This window comes from Protopterus annectens, chromosome 7.part0 (assembly GCF_019279795.1).
Source record: "Protopterus annectens isolate FY-2018-M chromosome 7.part0, PAN1.0, whole genome shotgun sequence".
Classification (NCBI taxonomy): Eukaryota; Metazoa; Chordata; order Ceratodontiformes; family Protopteridae; genus Protopterus; species Protopterus annectens.
In genome coordinates this window covers 543,865,536-543,890,306 of record NC_056739.1, presented here as the reverse complement: position 1 = coordinate 543,890,306, position 24,771 = coordinate 543,865,536, and the positions used below count along the sequence as shown (strand labels likewise).

At 38.5% G+C, this 24,771-nt stretch overlaps 1 protein-coding gene across 1 annotated transcript in view; it reads right to left on the bottom strand.

The window, feature by feature from the left end:
• Nucleotides 1-24,771, bottom strand: part of PLXNA2 (plexin A2) — a 1,613,917-nt gene that overhangs the window by 1,384,078 nt on the left and 205,068 nt on the right. The window contains exon 3 of the mRNA XM_044077136.1: nt 18,368-18,550. Within this exon, the coding sequence (XP_043933071.1) occupies nt 18,368-18,550 (183 nt within the window). The remainder of the gene's footprint in view (nt 1-18,367; nt 18,551-24,771) is intronic.

Here is a 24,771-nt window from a genome sequence, read left to right as displayed (position 1 = left end):
ACAAACTATGACTGATTAACTGCAGTTACTGCACCAAACTCTACTCACAACAGTAGTAAAATACCTAATTTCACATCACCTCATTGGGTCTGTGCATAATTTCACATGCATAACCCACTTCTGAATCTGAAATCAGAAGTGTTCCAGTAGAACTGCATTCTTGATAATTCAACCTGTTGTAACTTAATGTGCCATCCATTAGGCATACCATGGCCAACACCTACTTTTGGTCAATTTATAACACTGAACTTCACTTTGATGAAATGGACTATGATCACTAAAATACCATTTAAAAACATCACAAAAAAGCATAGTAGCTACCCTGTCAATAGTGGTGCTAAGGAATGGCAGATGATTGTGTTTGTAGACAACATTGCTATTTAAATAGCAGTTGTTCACATACTCCATGGTCCAGTAACAGCAGCCTAGCAACATGAGTGGGTTATCAAATAACTACACTACTCTCGTTAATCTGCTACCCCTTCCTCTCCTTAAAATATGAGGACGCCTCTGAAAAACACAGTCAGATACGTATTCAATTAAATGGCGTAAAGGGCCTAGTTATCCACACTCTGAATAAATGGTATCTTTTTGTTTGACAAGAAGAGTGTTTGTCTAGTAGGAGTGTCTATGTCTATAAATCTAATGCTTGTCTACTGACTTTCCATAGTTCCTGTCTTCACTCAAATAGCTCATGCACAATATACTTAAAACAATAGAAAACATGATACAACTATATATATCCTGAGAAACATGCTAATTTTATTATGCCATTTTTTTCCCTTTTAATTGGTATGCGGTGACAGGAAATGCTGTACCATGGCAGCAGGAAGGCTGAGTAATTCCTATCATTCCTTTTCCAACATGAAGCTGAAACCCTCACAGTTTTACTGAGTGAAGCATTCTGTTTTCAGATTCTGCCGCTTCCTTGTCTGGGGTTTGAAGAGTCCATTAGAAATGCAGAGATGTTAGTCTAAGCATTCACTAGGAAGCAGAGGGCACTGAATCTGAAGAATACACACCAAGAGGTCAACTGGAAATTTTTTGTTTGGTTCTGCCTTAGAATAGTGAGTTTGTATACATTTCTTTCTTGCTTTATAGTATAGTGCACAAAATGTGACTAGCTCTGTTTACTTCAATGTGTTTACATTATTAATAAAATGATACATGGACACAATGTCAATTATGTCTGGATTCACTGACACTAATGAAGCCTGAGTGACCAAACACACATCAGGTTATGAGCAAATTAATGCCCAGCTTGACTGTGTATTACTTACAATGCACAGTTTTGACCATGTATTATTTATATTATACAGCATTAAAATATTCTTTCTTTTAAAAATATAAACTCAGAATTTTCAAAAGGTATTTTGTTCCATAGTGTATATAAGAGAACTGCAGTGGAGCAGAGTATTCAGTGAATTAACCCTATTCTTATTTGTTCAGTAATGTACAGTTGGGTAGTTTTGTAGCAAGTTTTACATTTTCCTTCAGGAAGCTATCTTTCAGTGGTTATTTTGTGCTTTGCTTTCACTACAACAAAGAAATAACTTATCACTCTCAGAGAAAAATGAAAACATATTACTGTGCAAAGGGTGTCTCATTTTATACAGCATGTAATACAGGTGTTTCTTCCACTTTTATCGACTGGGTTTATTGTTCTGAGTATTTCTAAGTAGTTTACTTTTATAATTGCGTCGCTATACCTCTAGTTATGAAATATTTGCTTTACACAAGGTTTACGTGCACTTTAATGTGTCTGAAAAATTATGTAGTTTAACAGTACCAACAGATGACCCTGGACCCATGCCACAGCGGTAGAAAGTGCTGACTCTGTCCCAGCTGACCCATGTTCAATTAGCCGGATAGGTGCTATAGGGACCCTGGGTCAGGAGGGAAGTCAACAGCTGACACTAGCTCACCCATCCTGGTAAGGAGAAGACAGCATTACTTGCTGCAACAGCAGCATTAAAGTTGGCTGAGTTCTGAGCACACATGTACCTCTTAAAGGCAGCCACAGTGAAGCACAGAAAGCTGCTGCACAGTAGTAAATTAGGGCTTGCTCTCTGGTAGTAATATGATATCGCACCAATACTGTCATCTCCTCACCAGCCCCAGACGTGGGATGGGGAGTACCCAGGGGAGACAAAAGCAGATCCTGTAGACCCAAAGAATGAGGACGGGAGTAGCTGATGGCCAGAAAGGAGGGAAAAATGGGTCTGCAGCTTACAGATTCACTAAGTAACAAGATGACATCATGTAGATGAAAATCAGGTGCCCATCTGAAATATATGTCTTGGATGAGATTAGCGACCAGAGTGTTGGAAGAGCTGGGGGGAGGGAAAAGAGTGATAAGGCAGGGACTGCTGACCTTTCTTAAGGGGGAGTGCTGGGAGTATATGGCTGGGGTGCAAGAACTATTCTCATTTACTACTGTAGAATGAAGGTTAGGCACAGGCACTTGCCAATGGGAGGGGAGGCAGTGCAGGGCTTCCGGAGAGACTACATCACTCTTGAAAAGTCGCACTGCAAGCCCAGCTCTTGGGCATCTATGTGCATACACAGGGTGAAACATCAAGGTTAAGGAGAAGGTCCCAGTGACAGCATCACTTCTAAAATTCAACTGTCAATTTAAAAGAAACAAATGCCTGTACAACTCCTTGCCACAGGAGGCCCAACTGTGCCAAGAAGAAGTCTGTGAGGTAGTGGAAGGTTTGTGATCGGAAATGGGAGCGATCAGGAATGAGTAAATAAATAAATAAATACAAGAAATGACTATGAATATTTATTTTTATTTCACACTTTGGTTCTTTGAATTAAAGGAGATGCAGAATAAATTTTTATTCTAGTATGCAGGTCAGAAGCTGCACTTCTCTCCGTGTTAGTTTTTACAACTGTTTGCACAATTTTCATGCATACTTCTGATCACAGCTGCACATCTCCTTGTAAGTTTTTACAACTGTCTGTACAAATTTCATGCATACTTTGGATCACAACTGCACATCTCCTTGTAATTTTTTACAACTGTTTGCACAATTTTCATGCATGCTTCTGATCACAACTGCACAAAACTTGACTACAGCACTTTTCATCTATGAAATGTTAAGTTTGTCTTTGCTGATTAGAGAATATGGCTTTTTTGCCACAAACAGCTTTGAATGGTGGAGTAATGAGACTGTTCAGTGTGTCCATGGGTTGTGCATATACAACATCACAGTAAACTTGCTTTCTGAGCATTCTGTGTTCTTACAATTGAACTGTGATGGTAACCATACTACTGTATAATAAAACATAAGTTTCCTTTCCGACAAGCAAGAGGCAGAATCTGCACTACATATGTTTCAACTTCTTAGCACAGGAAGTCAGGACAAACCCAAAAATAATGGGTGAGGAGGAGAGACAAAGACACAAAATCAAAACTTAAAAACTTGCTAAAATAACAGATTTTCCATTAGCATGTATTTTCTGAAGGACATGAAGTTTGAACCTGAAATGTCTGTCATTAAGCAACTTCGATCCTCAATAATTTCCTGGAATACCACAAATATGAGAAAAAGACCAAAACATAAAGTAAAAAATCAGTTCATCATGTAAACTTCTGGACAGTTAGGGGCATGCTTCACTGTTCTATGGCTGGACAAGAAGTATTATAATTAACCCCAGTCTAAAACAATACACCTTTTTTTTATAGAATTTGAAATGTATCAATGTCAGACGTTTGTTCAGTGGCTGTTGTTTATAAACTGGCACTGGCAGTTCTATTCAGACTCCTTAACCAGTTGTACAGATGTGGTCATTTCTTCCCAGTAGTGCCTTCATGTTTAACTCCTAAGTGTTACAATGTTTCTCAGCTATACTACAGGACAAGGTTAAAAAAAAGCCTAGTCTAAAGATGAACACAGTGACATAACACAAAAATGCAAATTATTTCTGTTTTGTCTCCTAATCCAAATCACTCTAGATGTGATCAGTGAATTTAGTGTTCAGAACAACTGCTACTAAATATTTATTAGGAAAATCAAATCCGGGTCTCCAGGAAGCAATTCAAAAGCAAGTTAGTCAGGCAGAGCTTTTGGCCCCACTGAGCTCTGTCCCTAAATGATATTTTTAATTAATTCAACAAAGTCCCTTTGTTTGTCACTGGAAATTGAAAATCCAGTGATCAGTGTCTGCATACAGCAGAAGTGCTCAGACATTCCATTCCGTCAGCATATCTAGACTACACAGTTACTTGCAAATGTAACAAGACATCAATCACATCTACAAACAGTATAACCAGGGCTCACAACCTGTGCGATCAAGAATTGGGAAACAAAGGCAAAATAATGGGGAACAAAGGCACAAAACCACTAACACTTTTTAAACACTGCTCTTATTTATTTAAAGGATGACAGAATAAAATGCTTCGTATTAACATACATTTTCTGAAGAAGTCTGGAACTCTCATTTTTGGTATTGTTTTACTGACTGTAGTTCTCAGTGATTTGCAAGAAATCTTAAATTTTATTATAAACAGATCACAATTTGAGGGAAAAATCAGGAAAATTCATCAAAACCTGCTGACAGTTGAGCACTATAAATACAACTACTAGAAACAGCTGCGACAATCTAAGCTACTCATTTCAAAACCCAGCACTTTAAATCCTCTATTTCAAATGCAACCATTCCTTCCAGGAGTCAAGACAGTTTTAGGATCCTATGTAACTGAAACTTGTACTTTATTCTCACTTCAATAATGAAAGAGCTGACACACTTCCATCTCTGGTGGCAAAATGACAGTTACCCCAATGATAATGAAAACAGCATTAAAAGGGTACGTCCACTTCTTCTAAACATGCACACAAAATAAGGGGTCTGGCTATTTATTCTAAAAATTCAAACACTCCTTCACATCAGCTGGGGAGAGGAGAGCTAATAGTTTAATGCCAAAGTAGAAGAAAACAAAGGTCACAAGGCTAGCTTCAAGGTGCAGTAGCTTTTGATTTGTTAAACAACACAAGCTTCCCAGGCTCAACTAGCTGCAGGAGTTGGAGGAACCAGCCTGTAAGGGCCAAAAAAGAGAAGCCAGTCAGCTTACCCATGCCAGCAGAACAAAATTAGTAACATCCCACTGTAGAATTCCACCTCTCTGCTGCTTAGGGAAATGGTAACATGAGTCCATCTTAAGGAGTACTCTCACACCAGCAAGCATTACAAATCCGTGGATGTGTGCAATGCCTCTACCTCAGCGTAGTAGTATATCACTGCACTGTACTTGCTGGCAGACAAGGGGGGGGGGGGATAAAATCATGTAATACAATCTCCTGAACCCCACCTGATGAGAGCCATAACCCCTGACCTCACTGCTCTATCCTTCAGTCTTCCAGTGCCAGGTCCAGGAAAGAACAAGTCAGACCACTGGAAACAGTGATCATTTTGTGGAGGGATACAAATGGATAAAAAAAAACTACTTAAATAAAGACAAAATAAGCAACCTCCACCAGCACTACCTGGATGGAAAAATATGTCCTTCCTTGGAAACACTTTTAACTGTGCACAGAAATATGTTTTCATTGCTATCTGCTGACCATTAGTCTTTGCTGTTAAATGATCCTCTTCATCCCATGGATGACAGCAGACTGGGTAAGCAACTGTGCATGCAGCCATTGGGGTTTTATCTTAAGTGACCCTAACCTCAGCCTGTTGACTCATCTGGGCACTCACAGCACTGCTTGGGGTGTTATATGCTTTCTCTCTCTTTCTGTTGGGCATGCACATGCTCCTGCATATAAGCCCACTAAGAGCTAACACCACCAGCTTGAGATCAGTAAAATCATGTCCCCTGGTCTTACTGCCATTGTGAAATGTGGGAAGACTCATTTGTCTTGGGCTACCAACTACTTCTGCCCAGGTTTGGCAAGCCGGCGTGAGTTCACTGCCACCCTCCCCTGCCCATCTCTTCCATTTGCCATGATCTGTTCCTCTCTCAAGGGGAAGTCTCAAAGCTTCCAGCCTGGGTGACAGACCTAGGGCCCATTACTTCCCTGGCAGAAGGGCCTAATCAGCCCATTTGCTCCTCAGAAGAAGGAGAGGATTGTGCTAGGGAGCAGGGCATCATCATCATCAAACCACTTTTTCTTGTTTTTCTACATGAAGTCAGGTGTCATGTTAACTGTCACCATCTCTCTCTCAATTCAATGCCACACTCCTGCTTTCTTTAACACTCATGCCTGACTGTCACAGATCGTTTCTCACACAATCCATCAACCACTTTGCTAGACACCTGTGTTTCCTCATACTTTTTTCATGTCTGTCCCAAATCTTCTTCACCAGATTGTCTTCTGCTTTTCTGCAAATGTGCCCAAACCACAGTAATCTCCTCTCTTTGATCATTTCTATAATTGGAACTACTTTGCCTTCTGCTCTTATGTCCTCATTTCTTTGTCTGTCCCACAGTGTGCATCCTACCACTCACCTGTCTCAGGCACTTAATTTCCATCACCTCTAGCTTTCTGATCTGCTCTGACTTTACTGCCCAGGTTTATGTACCACCTCAGTAGTACTGGTCATACCACTGTTTTGTACATCTGACGTTTCAGCTTCTTTGGCGTTCTTCTGTCATACACTACACCTGATACTCTATGCCAGTTGGCTGTAGCCCATCTGGTTCTATCTAAGAAGTCCATACGATACTGAGTATAGTGACAGGGACTTTAGTTGGTCTGTATAAGGCACATGCTGGAGCCCCTTAATCTTCTTTGCTAGAAACCTCTGAAGTCTCTCTAATTGTTGCAGTACTTAGTATGGTACATGCCAAATGAGGCGTTATACTCAATTATGGGCTGGAAAAGTGCCAAGTATAGGTGGGATATAACTTCTTTTGCTCTCGAGGCGATGCCTTTACTAATCAAGTGAGCTATATGGAAAGCTTTCCAGACAATGGTAGACACATAGTGGTCGAAGTTATCAATTACCCTCTCCAGAATTTTCATAGAATGTGACAGGAATTTGATACCTCTCTACTTCCCACAGTTGAGGATGTTTTCTTTGATGTTGTACACTGACATGAGTATTCTCCAGTCATCTGGGAAATGCCTTTTTCTCTGCACTGCTATGAGTATCCTCTGGAGCCATTTCTCCCCTATTTCATCCAGCATCTTTCTCATATCTGCGGTGACCTTATCTGAGTCTGCTGCTTTTCCTGACTTCATTTTCCTAAGTGCTATTCTTACTTCTTCTGTGGTGGGTCCTCTACTTCCCCTCTCATTGTAGGCTATGTCTGTGGCTGTATACAGCTTCTGATGTGTTTTCTTCATTCAGAAGCTGCTGGAAGTACTCCTTCCATCTGCCTTTGATGTGCTGTGGTCTGGTGGGCAAGTTGTTGCTGACATCCCTTATGAAGGCTGTCTAACTATCTTCTTTATCTTTCTGTCTTTGTCTTGCATCCTGATATAGTTTCTTTGTGTTAGGAAGAAAGACAGTCTGCTGGATTTAGTGGTCTCTCCTGTTAATTCACCTGGACCTCCTAGTCTCTAACACAGCTCTATTTATTGCATGATTACTGCCTCTCATAGGATGCACATCTACCTCCACATACATTATCCATGGCTATCACCATGCACCACTAGGGAGCATGTGCTCAGCAGGGTTGTTCACCATAGATGCAATGCTCAGTACTCCCTCATTATTTCACCCAAGTGACAAGTAAAAGCTAACCCTCCTCCAATCATGAGGAAAACAGTAATGGTCAGATTATATATTTTGGTATCTGTCATGAAAGGAGATACTGCCAGCACAGCTAGCTGGAATTTTGTAAATAATTATATGTCATTTGTGAATATCGAAATTATTTATAAAAGATGCTTGTGTTACAACTGTATTCGAACTGTATGTCATGTGTATATCAAACTGGCTTGTACAGACATGTGAGCTGAAAAGATATTTTATAAAGTGTTTGTTTGAAATTTAACCACAGTGTGCCCTGCTGAAAGAAAGCAGAAATGTACATGCACTATTGTGACTGTCTAAATGTATATATTTTAGCAGTGGAAACTAGAATACAGGAGGTTAACTTAAGTCTAGCAAATTTTAGGAAAATAGCTAAAATTAAATTACTTTATAGGCTACACAATAAAATATGGTATCTTTCAGTTTCAATGGAGCCACAGACACAAAGTCTGTGCTGAGAAGCTTCCTGTATTATATTTGGGGTGAACTGATTACTAGTCTTGAAAGCATGAAGGAATGCAATTGCTTTATGAATTCCAACATCCGCCAAAGATCTGAGGTCTATGTATTTTCACAGGTAGATGCTAAATACTGCCAGCTTCCAGCAGTGGGGGTTTCGCCTGGGAACTAGATTCAGATGACAAGAAGTGATGCTATTCTGCAAGCTATCCCAGCAGTAAAATTTGAGATATTAATTTGAGAAGTCTCTTAGTGAGACAGAGCATTCTGTATTCTGTCTTGGACGTGACAACAAAAAGAAGACCCATTCACCACACATCTGCCTTGCTCTAATGAAGTAAGTTTTTAGGGAACAGTAATTCTCTTAGGAATATAGTAAAGCTTAGATTAGCTATTTTTCTTTATTTTTTGAGACTGTCCTGTAATGTTGTTTTAAATGTTTCCTGTGGTTTTGAACTCTGATGTCACTGTGGATATATATTTAGTATTGTCTTGTTCTTTTATTATTTATTATTAAATATATTTACACTTTTCATTGTGGCTGATCTGTATAGAGATATTTAAGTTTTGAGAGTATCCGCATATTTATCTAATGACACAGTGTGGGCCACTCCTACTAGCCTTGCTCTTGGTCAAACTACCATTTGTATTAATATTTCACAGTAAGACTAGACACCCTTTGTTAAGGGCATAAAGTAGCTGATAAGGGGTTCTGGTGGCAGTAATAATTACCTTATAGTCTGGACAGAAGGGGGCAGAGTTAGTAAACCTGTGTCAGCCTTTCCCACGTGTGTGTGTGTGTGTGTGTGTGTGTGTGTGTGTGTGTGTAAAACAAATCTTCAAGAGTGTGTGTGCCAGCTACTTGGGCAGGGACACGAAGCACTGGTTGGACAGAGAGAGTGTTGGAGGACTTGGCTTGGAACTCTGGCTAAGGGCTCAACTCTATAGTTGTGCCAGTGGGGAGTCTTACTGGGGATCTGGAGGAAGAGGGAGAAACCAGCCCCAGACCGACTGTGGTCTTTGTATGCTCTTAAGGGAAATTCACTTAATGTAGAGAGCTGCATCTGGAAATACTGTGTGTGCACTTGTCATCCTCCCTGTGTACGTCCGCCACTGGTGCCAGTGGTAAGGATTGAGGCTCCTTGATTACTGGTCCAGTAGTGGGTCATCACAGTATCCATTATGTTTGGTATGCTATAGTCAGTTTGTTTTATTTTGTCAATTTATGAATCAATGAAATCTAATTTTTACTTTTTGTCGTTTGGAGTTATGGTGGTAGAATGGCATTTGGGAATATCTGTGTTCATAAACAAAATGCCACTACCGAATAATAAGAAACAGGATCAGAATAAGCTATACATGTTTAAAAGTATGTGTGATAAGGTTTTAGAAAATGGTCTTCCTCTGGTAGACTGCTCAAGTAAAATGTTCAGGTTTTTCATTTTAGACAACCTTTACAGCTTCGGTGATGTTCTTATATATAACATCCTGGAAGTGATTTTTTTAAATATTTGAATAATGATATTTTGAGAAGGGCATGAGAAAGGAATCTGAAAATGCAGTTTATCTACATTTATGGCTCTAAAATGCTATGGCAAAATTCTACTGCTTGTCAGACAGTACAGCTTTGTTGGCTAAAAAAGTGATACAGCTAAGAAATCTTTTATCTCCAAGTCTGATTCCCTTAACTTCCATTTAAAGAAGCTATATGAGTAGACAATGTTGTTATGTCACAGCTGGAAACAGACACCTGTGTTAAATGATGTTACCAGTTAACAAAAGCTAATAATGAGCAAATTATGTTACTAATACTTTTAACTGCTGAACCAGTGACTATGTTTTTCTTAATTTGAACAAATGCTCCGGCACTGTTTCTCATTAGCAAGGTTAGTGTACACTCCTCTCATTAACGGCTATACTGTTTGGAAGAATGTCGCACACACTGTAAGACAGCAGTGCAAACATGCACTCAGTCTTTATGGAAGAATGTAGCACACCACAATGTATGACAGTGGTGCAAACATGCATGCTGTCTTTATGGAAGAATATACCACACACGACACGACAGTGGTGCAAACAGGAATGCTGTTTTTCTTATGGAAGAGTGTAGCATACATGGTATGACAGCAGTGCAAACAGGCCTGCTGCCTTTATGGAAGAATGCAAGCACACACAGTAGGACAGCAGTGTAAACATGCATGCTGTTTTTTATGGAAGAATGTAGCACACATGGCATGACAGTGGTGCAAAACTGCATGCTGTTTTTATGGAAGAATGTAGCACACATGGCATGACAGAGGTGCAAACATGTATGCTGTTTTTATGGAAGAATGCAGCACACATGGTATGACAGCAGTGCCAATATGCAGGTTGTCTTTTTGGAAGAATGTAGCACACATGGTAGGACAGTGGAGCAAACAATGACCACCTTGTATGGGAAGAAATTACCTTTGTGGGGCTGCTAACTCTGAAATCTCCATGAGTCGATGCAGTTAACTAAAAGAAACATTATTAAGCAACAGGTTAGCTCTATGGACCAGATGAATAAAGGCCTGAATGTGGCCTGGGATTCACTAGTGCTGGCAGGGATGGGTTGGCGTAAATATCTAACATTAACCCATTAAAGGGGGGAGGCCACTTCCCAGCACAACACACATACACACAGAGCTGGAGCATCCTGGTGGAGGATGGGAACACTGCACAAGGGGCACAAGATATTGCTGTGACAAGGGACTGCTGAGCAGAACCTGAGAGATATGGCTGTGGTGGGGACACACATGCATCAGCACTCCATTATTGTTGCCCCTGCCTTGGAAGTGGGCATGGTAACATAGCAGGAGAAGCATCAAGTAGCATCAAGAAAGATCCTTTAGGAAGTACTGAGGATGATATACCAAAGCCTGTCTTCTTCACCAGCCAGCACTGGCAGAAATCTCTCTGTTCCCGGTGTCCCTGTGAGGATTATCCCACCCAGGATGAAAGCCGGTAAATCAGGCTAGGGGCAAGGTGAAACTAATGATGGGTGCAAGCTGAAAGAGTGCCAAAATGGAATCCAAAAATTATATTAAAATGCATTTACAGAAGCACCTGTAAGAAACTTTAGGTCATGATACATTTAAAGGAACAGTTAAATTACTTTTACCACATCCATCAAAGAATCATTATGCAAAACTCAAATGTACTAAAACAAAAAAAAATGCATTAAACACTGTATTTTCATATCAGTGCGGTTGCCATATCTCTCAGCCTCCTAGCACAAGAAATTTGGACAAAGCCTGACATAATATGGGGACAAAAGCCCAAAAATAGGGACAATTTTTAAATATCGCTCTTATAGACTTAGAAAGTTGCTAGAATAACATGATTTGTGTTAGTATAAATTTTCTGAAGGATATGAAGTCTGAAACTGAAATACATGTCATTATTTAGTAACTTTAATCTCCAAAGCATTCCAATGATTTGCCAAAGAACCACAAATTTTAAGAAGAACAGAGCAAAAATATGAGTCAAAGATCTGGGCATTCTCCCCAAATTAATAATAGACTTCTGAGTGAAGAAGATGAAAAATTAATTCTAAGATCTTCCAAACATACAACTTCATCTCTTAGATAGAATATCTTTACTTGGAAATTTTTGTATAGATCTTTCGTCACATCACATTAAATTTAATTAATATTCAAGCAGAAACACGTTTGTTGGAGATTTAAACAAGAACTTAAAGCGGATTGGCAACACATTTTTTGACTGTACTGTCTTAACACCTTATTGGAATAACATTAATCTTTTTTACATGCATTTTTAATCTTTTTTACATGCATTTTTAATCTTTTTTACATGCATTTTTGGAGATATTTATCTAAAGCACTAATCCTTTTTAACACTCTTATTCCTATATGTGTTAAAAAAAAATTGGAAGAACGAATCTACTCCTTCAAAGAATATATAAATATTGCAACTGAAGTCTGTCACCTGGAAATCATAACAATTAAGTCAAGAACAACCAGGATTACCTCTTGTTACAATGCATGGACAAAACTTAAGAGATCCGCTTGACAAGCAAAAATAACTGCATTTTAGATTTAATATAATGTATAATAACTTGCTGTGATTAATTTACAAATTGAAAATCCGATAAAAACTGTGAGGTATGGAGGTAGTCTTTTTTTTAACTGCTTTTACAAGATTTAACTTTGCAATTCCCTAGAGATACATAATTAGAGAGTACCTTATTTGGTCACCCACATTTCTAAATTCTAACTTATTACCAAAGAAAAGACCACGTCCATTTGCAGGTTTATAAAATTAACTATGTGGTTTGAGCAAAGTGATTAGCTGTGAGGCATGTTTTAGCCAAATGTAATGTATTAATTTGCCTTCTTAGTTCTTACTGGTGATTGATCAATAATTGAGTTAAATTGATCAATGATCGAGTTAAATAATTCTGCATCATTGACAGTTTCTCTGTTGACAGTGCAAGTCAGTAAATGCATTGTACACTTAACCCTAGTTGAAGTCCGAGTAAATATATGATAAAAGGTGTGGACTGTTTTGCACCCAAACTACGATTATGTTTAATTTATATACATATATATATATATATATATATATATATATATATATATATATATATATATATATACAAACACACACACACATATATATATATATATATATATATGTGTGTGTATATAGATAGATTTATACACACATATATACTATTAAGACATACTCCAACACAAAGTGACGCGTGTGTAATTAAACAAACTCTACTCACTGACTTGGAGTGTTGGCAAACAGTGTCAGCCATGCACTATATTGTCAGTCTGATTGTTTAAAAAACACTTAAGCAAGCAATAATTCCTGACAGGGTGTGTGTTAAAATGTAATTAATGCCCACCCAGGGGTTTGTGAGGCCCAACGGTGCAGGCAGAGGGCCTCTACACCTCTGGAAGGGCATTAATTGCACATTAACACACACCCTGCTGGGCATTATTGCGCTTAGAGAATGGGCTGTCTGTACAACTGTTGCATTTTACTTACTTATATATATTTCTTTTATTACTATATTTTTTATATATATATCTTGGATGTAAAATAGTTCCTCCACCTAATGTTTATAAGTTACTGTTGTGTATGTAAATGGTGTTAAAGGAAGCATTTTACATCCAAAATATATCATTTTAAAAAATATTTAGATATTTGCTTTATTTTTTGGTCCTTTGCTACTAAAATGGTTTCTTGTCAGTCATTTGGGGATTGAAGTCACTAAATAATGACAAGCATTTGACTTTCAGACTTTATTTCCCTCAGAAAAATTCATGTTAATACAAATCCTGTTATTTAACTTAGTTGTATTTATTTATTTATTTAATTTAAAAGCTGTAACTATATTGGAGCCTTTGTTCCCCCTTTATTTCAGGGTTTATCCACATTTCTTGAGATAAAAGGTGGACAGGTACGCAAACCTGTTATCTGCTGCAGCCAGCACTCTCTCCCCCTCTGTCACACAGACAACACCACCCACACACCCTTGCCCTTCAGAAAATACATGCTAATACAAGCCCTATTGCAGCCACTTTGTATTTTTTAAAACAGGAATATTCTCCTGTTTTGAGCTGTTACTCCCCCTTTATTTTACCTATTATTCAATTATCGAAGAGCGGTATGTAAACCTCTTGACTGTTGCTGCTGCCAGTGTTAGATCGCTCTCACTCTTCACACTCTCACTCACACACACCTCGCTTTCATGCACACATTCACACACACACAGAAACAAGCACACACACAGAAATACACATGCACACACCTTTTTCTTTTATATTTAGATTTTACACTCACTAAACAGCAAAAGCGCTGCTTAGCAAGTGTAAAATAACGGATCGATTGTTCTTGCATTCATTCACATGCACACATACACTCACACACAGACATAAACACAAACACACACTCTCTTGTTTTTCTTTCTTTTTTTAATGCATTTTACACTCCCTAAATAGCAGAATCTCTGCTTAGCGAGTGTAAAATAATGGCGGCCGTTCCGTTTCCTCAGTCCAAGCTCCATGATGGCTTGATATGCTGCCTTGAAGCGACGGACATGTTTTTCACCAGGCATTACTTGCACATTAATGCCCTGCTGGAGAATGCTCGTTCTCCAATCAGGGTACTGATGTACAGGAAGCCCATTCTCTAAATACCTTTAATGTGTAGTTATAAAATAGCTCTGTCAGCAATGTGACAGTTCATGTTCAAATTCATCCATTCACTACTAACTTCATAAATGATTTTGATGTCACCTAGACAATAGTCAGTGATGGCACAACCTTGACACTGTCTCTCAGAAACAGCTGCACATAGATCTGCTTTGCTGAAGAGCAGATGAGCAATAAATACCTCACTGTTTGACACCTGTCATTTAGTACCAGTTACGTAAAAGAATCCAGACAGGGTAAACAAACAGGATGAAGGAAAAGCAAACATATGTGCCTGACTTACTTTCTATTTCAGTCAGTTTTCTCTTTCAGGAGATGGTAACCTGGGTGGCAACGCAACTCTGTTCCATCTACAGGAGCGACAAGTTCTATGTCTTAAAGTATAGATTACAGATTCAACTTATAACCTTTTCTAATTTAACTCTTTCCTTTTTTCAGTACATCCAGCAAAAAACAAGCATGCACCTCTCCAGTGCAGCTGTTATGTAAATTACGCACTAGCAAGTTAAACCTTCTGCATTCCTCGTTATTAATGAAAGACCTGCCTTTGACTACAGGTTCATAGGTTTATACTAAGCCAGGGATAAAGTTGACCTATTGTCCACTTAAGACAGCAATGCCATCCACTGTAACGCTACCAAACAAGAAGTATATAAGAAAGGTAGACACAGAAAATTCAACATTTAAATAAAAAAGAACCCCAAAAACTACAAATACATACGAAAAGAGAATCAAACCTATGCAGGGTACCACACACTTGTGACATAAGATAGGACAGTAGGCATCAGTGTACCACACACTTGTGACATAGGACAGGACAGTAGGCATTGCTGAAATATGCAGCTGAAGGAATTTAGAAGAGAAACAGAATACAATGAATATTTCAAGTTTTTGTTAATATTACACTATTATCAATTTCTATGCAAGTGGTATACACAAGGGTCCAGCAGTTAGCACTGATTTATCACAGCATTGCGTTCTCAGCTCAGTTCCCAGCTAGGGTGCATTCTGTGAAAAGCTACATGCACTCCTTGGGTTTCTATGTTTTTTACCCAAGTTTCCAGTTTCTTCTGTGATGACAGCTGGACTTCCTTCCCCCAAACTCTGAATGGGACAAAGAGGGTACTGAACATGTGTGAATGAACAAAATATGTGTTGTCACAATTTTACATACATGTAGAGCTATTAGACTGTATGTTATACAGAAGCTCTCGGCCTGCGTCCTCAGGGTTCACCAAGTCTGCATAAGAGATAAGCAAGAGATAGTGTATTTTACTGCTCACATATGAAATCAGTAATAAACTACACATCTGTGAAGCTGTTTGTGTGTGTGTGTGTGTGTGTGTGTGTGTGTGTGTGTGTGTGTGTGTGTGTGTGTATGTGTGTGTGTGATGGTAGTAGGGATAATACCGTTTCCTCCTTAGTAAGATTTTTAGTAAATACGAAATGCTGTCATTTCTGGCTCTTGTCTGCATACGCACTAACAGCTGTGTCATAGTCATGTATGTAAATACAGCCTAGCTACTGTTATCTGTTACCTTGCACTTTTGTTCCCTCAGCATTTACTACTCACATACATTTCTATGCCATAGTTCATTCTGAGGGGTTGGACAATACCTCCATATTTTAAAACTGACATGTTAATATCTACTGCTTTGTGAAAGTATCTATCTCTAGCATTACTACACATACTGCAACTTATCATCTGTACAGGGTCATGTAGTTACCTTTACACCATTTTCATCATGTGCTGTAAAATGGGGAATAAAACTCTGATGTGTAGAAACATCAAAGACTGCTGCAATACTAACGTTAAGGATGCTGAACCTTAGCAGTAATAAGTAACAACCTTGAAGATGCTTAACCTTAGCAGCAAGGAATACCAAATCTGAGGATGCTGAACATTAGCAGTAAGGAATACTAAATTTGAGGATGTTGAGTACTAAGTTAAATGATGCTGAACTTTAGCAGTAAGGAATACTATATTTGAGGATTGAATCTTAATAGTAACGAGTACTAAATTAAAGGATACTGAACCTTAGCAGGAAAGAGTACTAAATTAAAGGATGGTGAACCTTAGCAGTAAGGAATACTAAATTAAAAGATGCTGAACCTTAGCAGTAAGGAGTACTTAATTTGATGATGCTGAAGCTTAGCATTAAGGAGTACTAAATTAAAGGATCATGAACCTTAGTAAGGAGTACTACATTTGAAGATGCTGACCCTTAAGAATACAAAAATATTCCTTACCCCTGAGGTTAAATCAAAATTGATGTATTTTTGTGCTAGGTGTACTGAGTTGAACTTCTTCAGAGTGGATTCCACTGAAGTCTATCACTGCATCATATGTAAACAAGACAGCTAATTGGCAACAAAACTATGAAATGGTAGTTCTTGTTATTTTGGGATGACAAGAGCTCTCAACAGCAGCTTGAACACAACTAAAAATTCACAAATGTCCTCGTAACACCCACTACTGAATTCAGCACTGCAATTAAACATAAAACCTGCAGTTACACTTGCAGCAGTACAAGTAATGACTGCCCCAGAAATTCTCTCTGCTAAAGGCAAATATCAGCCAGATAAGAATAAGGAACAACATTCCTTTCCAAAATACAGCAAGAGTTTCCGATTGCCATTTTCTTATACATTCTAATGGTCCAAGACCGTCCTCCTTTTTTGCACTACCTTTACCGTACACCCATAATCAATGTAAAACATGGGAACCTGTTTGTATGTATCACCTAATGTGCAAAAAATAAAGCATGACAACCACCTGAGTGCTACCCACACACTGTACTATGTAAAGCACTAGGTTCTGACTGCAATGTCTTCTACTGGGTTACTCCTGAGTGCTACCCACACGCTGTACTATGTAAAGCACTAGGTTCTGACTGCAATGTCTTCTACTGGTTACTCCTGAGTGCTACCCACACGCTGCACTATGTAAAGCACTAGGTTCTGACTGCAATGTCTTCTACTGGGTTACTCCTGAGTGCTACCCACACGCTGTACTATGTAAAGCACTAGGTTCTGACTGCAATGTCTTCTACTGGGTTACTCCTGAGTGCTACCCACACGCTGCACTATGTAAAGCACTAGGTTCTGACTGCAATGTCTTCTACTGGGTTACTCCTGAGTGCTACCCACACGCTGTACTATGTAAAGCACTAGGTTCTGACTGCAATGTCTTCTACTGGGTTACTCCTGAGTGCTACCCACACGCTGTACTATGTAAAGCACTAGGTTCTGACTGCAATGTCTTCTACTGGGTTACTCCTGAGTGCTACCCACACGCTGTACTATGTAAAGCACTAGGTTCTGACTGCAATGTCTTCTACTGGGTTACTCTTTAAGAGATCAGTTTTGTTTTCTTATAGCCTACCTAGTGATTCAGCATTCATACTGTATTTTCTCTTACAATTATCAGTATCTTTTTTGCCAACAAAGTTAGCTCAACTTATTTTATAAACTAAAAAGAACTAGTTACAGGATACAACTACACAAAATAGTCCCGTTTTTCCAGCTAAAAAAATAATTTTATTTGATGCAGCTCAGGAAGCCAGAAAAAAAAAACCCTGCCTACTTGCATTTTTTTTGCTAGTATGTTTCCATAAAGTAGGCCAAATAATCTTTTGCACCTTATTAACAGTAGACTGACAGCTGGAAGACTGCAACAAAAAGGGCTTATGAATAACCGTTAGGGTTTTAAAACTTGACATACAGGCTTTTTATACTGAAAAACTTGTACTCTCTCTGTTCCCACAAAATTTTTTATTCATGTTATACATCATTTTAAAAATTATAAAAAAATGTTTTTCAATAGCTGGAATATAGAAGTAATACCTAAAGCTCTCCTTTAATAAAGGTGCACTGATATCTGACAGTGACGACTTAAGTTTGTTATTCGTCTTGCAAAGTAAAGTACAGCATGATAAAGATACTTAAGATGAAGAACTTTTGCAAACTATATTAAAAAAAGTTCTTACCTTCTTCAGTTTTCCTGTTTTTGTCCCAACAAATGCTACACAATATCCATCATAAACATATGAGGCCACGGATGTCATTCGATCTCTACTTTCCGTGTAAAGTGTTACACCTTCCACCAGTGTAGACCCTCCTAATGGTTGATTAATATCCAAGCCACAGAAGTTGTCATCTATTGGCACCGGCTAAGAGACAGGAAAACAACAAAGAAATCTTAGTGCGCTTAATTTGGTTCACATAAATAGACCTAACTGCTCCCGCTGAACTGATACATATGTGCACTATTTATCTGGTTACAGCAATAAACATAAATGCTGTAGTCCCTTATGAAAGACAAACTAACAGCTCTAAAAGTTGCATATATCTTTCCACCAATAAGGTGACGGTCTACTAGGTTATAGCGAAACCAAAGTTTCATTTTACATAGCTATTCAAAATAAAGGGCTAATAAAAAACACAAACAGAATGAGCCATATGTCATTATAAAAACAATGAAAGATTATAACACCTAAACAACATACATTTTAAATCTGAATGATCAAAAATAGAACATAAATCTATATTTTATAAACTCTGGTTAGTCAAAAGTTCCAGATAACACTAAGAACACGTGTCATAACCTAACATAACCTAACGTGTCATAACCTAACCTAGCAAGCTATAAATGACTTGTAGGCTCTATATTAGAATCAACAAAAGACACAAGACCTTAATAATACTAAATTAAAACACACTTTTGGTGGAGGGCACACCTCCACCCCTCCCCAAAATACTAACCTGAGGTCCAAACAACAACAATGTGAAGTAATGGAACACCTAAATTGCCATAAACTCTCATTTAAACTACAATTTGACATTATCAGAATTCAGTAACTGTTAAATTTGATTATAGATATTCATAAATCCCATATACAATTTGTGATTACTAACTGCGGTGGTGGTGCTGCGGTAGTGTTGTTGCCTCACAGTAAGACGTTGTCCTGTTCGATTCTCAGCTAAAGCGTCTTCTGTGTGGAGACATGCATGAATGGGTGTACCTTCGTTGAAGGTTGTACGTCAGGGCTGGCAACTCAGTACGTAAAAATCTACTGCCAATCATTAACAGACCGGAGTTTCACTGTTGTGACCCCTAACCGGGAAAAGCCAAAAGAAACAACAACAACAACAACAATTTGTGATTACTCAACATAATACCCTCCATCCTTTACAAACAAAACATGCTAGCTCTATATAACAGACCAGTGCCAACAAGTGCTAGAATTGTGATACTGGGATTTTATGCATGCATAGAGCTGTGGGTTCCATACAAGTGCACTATACCGAATTGATCGTTTGTAGTTTGATTGGGCATGCAACAGGACCAAAAAAAAAAAAAAAGAGTATAGTTGCTTTACCTGTCATGGTTCAGATGCTATCTATTCTAGGGGAAATGCATGCAGCCATTGGCAGGGAGAAGTACACCATTATTATTGTTATTGGTCACAGTAAACAGTTAAAAATTTAGTAGCCTATGCCGAACCACAAAACACTTTAAACCTACTGGAAGGAACTGTGGAATGAACAAACAACTGGGTATTTCAATAAGCTATGGCAAAGGTGACACAACTATACAATGATGGAAAGCTTACATTTTTTGGGTCTGTCATCTATTGTACATCAAATGAACTGAGGTCTCAGCAGAATCGGTAAATAATAGTTTTCTGAATAATGTCACTGCCACATGCACCATAGATTCAGAGATAAATATTAGACTAGCTGTCCTTGTGAGCCATTTTAAGATTTTAGATAGATTCATATTCATAGATTAGTACTAGGCTAACCGCCTGTGAGAATCAAACCATGCACCTTGTGTTTATAAGGTAAACACCTTAACCACCTAGCCGACGTCTCTTCCAAATGTGAGAATTAAACCCTGTAGCTTTTGCCTGTGAGATGAACACTTTAACCATTATGCCAGCCCCCATCCCCAAACACTCTTGAAAGTCAGACCCTCACGTCTGCCATCTGGAACTACAGCAGACTGCTGTGACACCCTAGGACACTTTGTATTAGAAATATCAAACAGTTCCAAGTCTAGACTTTTCAAATTCCTCCTGACCCAGACTGACTGCGCATCTCTGTTGTTATTCAGTTCCCCATATAAGGTAAAGGATTAGTTCACTGATATGTTTCTTGATGTTCTTACCTCTCTTCACCTATCAAGAAAGCAAGAAATAATACCCACTCATGGGCCAACTACATTTTTTTATTTATATTTTGTTTATCTGGTTTTCCCTACTGGGACCTAGCCTGCTTTCAGAGGGAACCTGATGGTGGAGCTCCCAATCATAGATACACAATATGTACTTGTGCATTAACATTAAGCAGACTTTACAAAGAAAGACACATGAATGTCAACACATATAGAAGATGGATTAGTACAGACTTAAGTTTCATACAAAACTGATGTAGTTTAGTCATAACTTATGAGTAGATAATTATTTTTAGATTAGAGTCAAAGACATGGACCACAATATTGTTAGTAGTTGCAGATTATAGAAGGTGGATATAATGACTGATTAGGCTATATAGGAAGTTTCATTCAAATTATCAGGACAGCGTTGTTTTTGGCAGAATTGTCATTGCATTGTGTATTTTTGGAGTATGTGACAGGATTTTCCATTGTGTTTTAAATGATGTGGAGTCTTGGCTTACTCTAGTTTCTAGTCGGAGTTGGTTCCAGCTGTACAAAACATAAAAGAGGAGCACTTTCGCCACTCTTGTTTTGGGTTTTATTTATGAAGTGTAGACACGCATTAGAGGATCCTAGCTCCCTGTATGTGTTGCACCAAGAAAGAATGTGGCTGAGGTCAGTGTTCTTAATGCTATCAGCAGACCACCAGGGACAATAATCACAGAGTCAAAAGAGCATGATTTGTACATTACTCTATTTGCCTAAAACAAAGGCACTGCAATCAAACAAGGTAAGGAAAACTACTACTACAGACTTCAAAAGGACTCATCAAATCCTTCACAACACATCTGGAAAAGTGTGATGCTGATTATACAATAGTATGAAAAATCGCTGAAAGTTCATATTGCCATTTCCAGTGACCCAAGTAGTGGACCTCCAGTCAGTTTAAGGTATTCTAAAAGTTGACCCTCTCCATCAGACCCTACATATCTTCCAGATGTTGAGATCAGTCCAACTCTAATGAATTTCACTTCTGGACTGATGACTTCCATGTACAGTGAAGATGCTGTTTAGGATCATTAAATCCAAAGTTTACAGCCTTGCTCCAAACGTTTTGCCCCTTACTAAGGCTGCTGTGGTAAAAACAGACAGAACTACAATCAATGAGACCTTGATCATGCAGAACCTACACCTTGAAGCAAACAATTATGTTACCATCCACAAAGGGCAGTTAAGTACAGGTCAACATTTCCATGCAACCCAGTGACAAACTCACAAAGGGTTGTATGCAGAAAGTTCAAACCATGTTTGCACCAAAACTACACTGACAGGGCATTTAGCATTAAAACCTATAAGGACATGGGTAGATCAAGCATTCATAAATGTCACATATCACATGAGAACACAGTTCAACAAAGACCTTCTCCTGGAACTGTCAAAAATATCTACCCCTGCTGACCACTTGGTGATAACACTCAGTGTACCTTCACACAACACAGCATCCCTGGACATCCCTTGGTTCAACAGATAACATCAAACAGTTCTGCTTCCTATGGATTACTGCCACCTCCACTCCAAAACTGGTCATTAAGGCTGTAATAGAGTGGTCTGTGAGGGCAGTTTTTCTGTTCAGTATTCATAAACAAACCAATCCCTTTTCAATATGCTAACACCTCTGTATTCATAGTCTCCAGTCCTGTACTTAGTGACATTATAACTGAACAACAGCATGGCTTCAGGTCACTACTGTACAGAATAGGAGACTCAGTGTACTCCTTCAGTCCTAACAAACCAACACTAATGCTCTTTGGTAGTAATATATTTCACTTCAGTAGGATAGACTTGGTGTCATTCTTAGCCATTGCTAGGTCTCTCTACTGAGGCAGACTGCTGTCAGATATCTTTCTGCTATCCTGGATTATGATTAAGCATTCAGTAGCCATATTCAGGTAGCAACAGCAAAAAAAAAAAAAAACAAAAAAACAAAAAAAATGCAACCAAGCAAACAAAAAAAAAACACAAACAAAAAGTTATTTTTAGAGATCAGCATTTCCCCTCTTGCTTAGAAAGGCCATTGTAGTCTCACCTTAATCTTGTGAAGAGACAGATTGCTGACCAGAACCTCTTTTGAGGCCTACGTTTTGCTTTGGCTACCACTATCACTGTGGTTGGTCTTCCTGATCTTTTGTCACCTTTCAGCCAAATTAGAACCGTCTTCCGTGAGCAATGCAAAGATAACACTTTCTTCATCTTAACAGCTTCCTTTACTATTGATGCCTACCAGCAGGTCCAAGTCATGCTATCATGACAGGCACTGACCATTCCCTGGCCACAGCTTTTTACTACCATCTCAATGAATGAGGTCTTCAGCATAATCCATGTGGACTCTCTTACCCTGACATCACTTAGAATATACTCAACAGTTTCTTGAATGCAGGAAATGGACCCATTGTACACATAAGCCTTTGCATTATTGAAACTTTTAAAAAAAAAATTTAAAGAAAACTTTGCTGATCATCCGGTTCCTTAGTTCAATCCAGCTGATTCCTGGTCAACAAATCTAATTAATCTCAAAGTGGTGCTGACGTGACGGCACTATCTCCCTCCTTCATCTCAGTGTCTACATTGGAAAACATCAAGTCTGATGACACAAAGAAACAGTCGATCCCTGGTCCAAGGTGTTCTGGTACCAAGTACATTAAAGAACCTACTTGTGATTGAACAAGAGGTTTGTTATGGATAAACTGTAATCAGGACACATGACCACCAACAGCTGAACACTTGGATCCAGGTCCGTGAGTGTATAATTCCAGATCACAAATAAAAGATATAAAGTCAAAAGTGAAATAAAGCATCAAAATGCATTACAAATGAATACTGCACGAGTATGCTAGATAATTTGAGTAAGACACTTGACAGAGGGAGCTGTCTTGGCCTAAACTTGTGACACATCACATGAGGTATTGCTAAATTCTCACCTAAACTCAACTACTAACACATTTTTCTTGGTAACTGTCATCACTACATTGTATCAGAAGGTGTTTTTACTTTACTACAAGGTATGACTTGTGCTGACAGTTAGTTAAAGCCTTATCAAGGCACTTCCATTCTGTTTACAATATTATCTAAGCAATGTCAGCTGCATCTCCTACGTTGCCTCCATCCTCAGTGTAAAATGACCCATACTTGTAGAATCTGAAAAAAGTAAACTGTCAGCTGTTGAATCTGTACATGACTTTCATAATACTAGTGCTGAAGTAATTGTACAGAATTAATGAAAGGCTACCAATAAGCTTCTATAAAGGCGACAATGACCAAGCCTAACACCATGGCAGAATTCCTTAACTACATATTTTCATTGCATTGTATAAAAGGACATGAAGACAACACATGTCAGAGGTAATTAATTATCTGCTGAAGATTATCTGCACAAAGCTTGACAGAGAATGGCCTTGTTATCCAAGCAGATCAGAGGACAGGCATTTTATCTAACTATGGATCACTCTCTCATCAGGCACCAATTTATCAAAAGCTTTTCAGTGAGGTACTCTTAGCTGCTGACCGTACAGCCTGAGTTGGAATGCAAAGATGTGGGTCTTTTTAAGCCTCGCTGGAACTTGTTTTCTAATAGTTTGAAATTGCAGTTAATTTGTAGTACACTGTGCATCTTGTAGAAAGCAACAGCATGCAGACTTCTTGCTTCACAGGGTTCATTTTAGCCTTAATCAAATGTAAGGGCTTATATAACTAACTGAAATGCCTGCATTTTCTCTCAACCTCTCGCTTTCCCTGACACAAAACAAATGTATTTAAGGTAACAAGAGTTTTCTGGGTATTTAGGAAATACTGGTTGTAGATCACGTTTTGCTGTTCTGGGTCAGATTAAAAACATTAAGATAAAGACATGACTATTAAAACGATGACACCATTTCTTGAGCCCTTTACCCACTCATGCAGAAAGACTGTCATGTGATATATCCTCCATTGCTGAAAAAAGTTAAAGTCATCAGTCAAGTTGCAAGATTCCACATTAGTTAGAACAGACAGAACAATTTTATGCTACATCAAATTTCTCATTTTATCACCAGTCATTAATATCAGTGACAGTGCTGGCTAGTGTTACCCAGTTCACCCTTGTGTTTTATATTTACATATAAAGTAGGTACACTCCCTCTCCAACTATAATGATACTTCAAAAATAAGTCACGTTTCTATCTTAGCAAAAATAATACC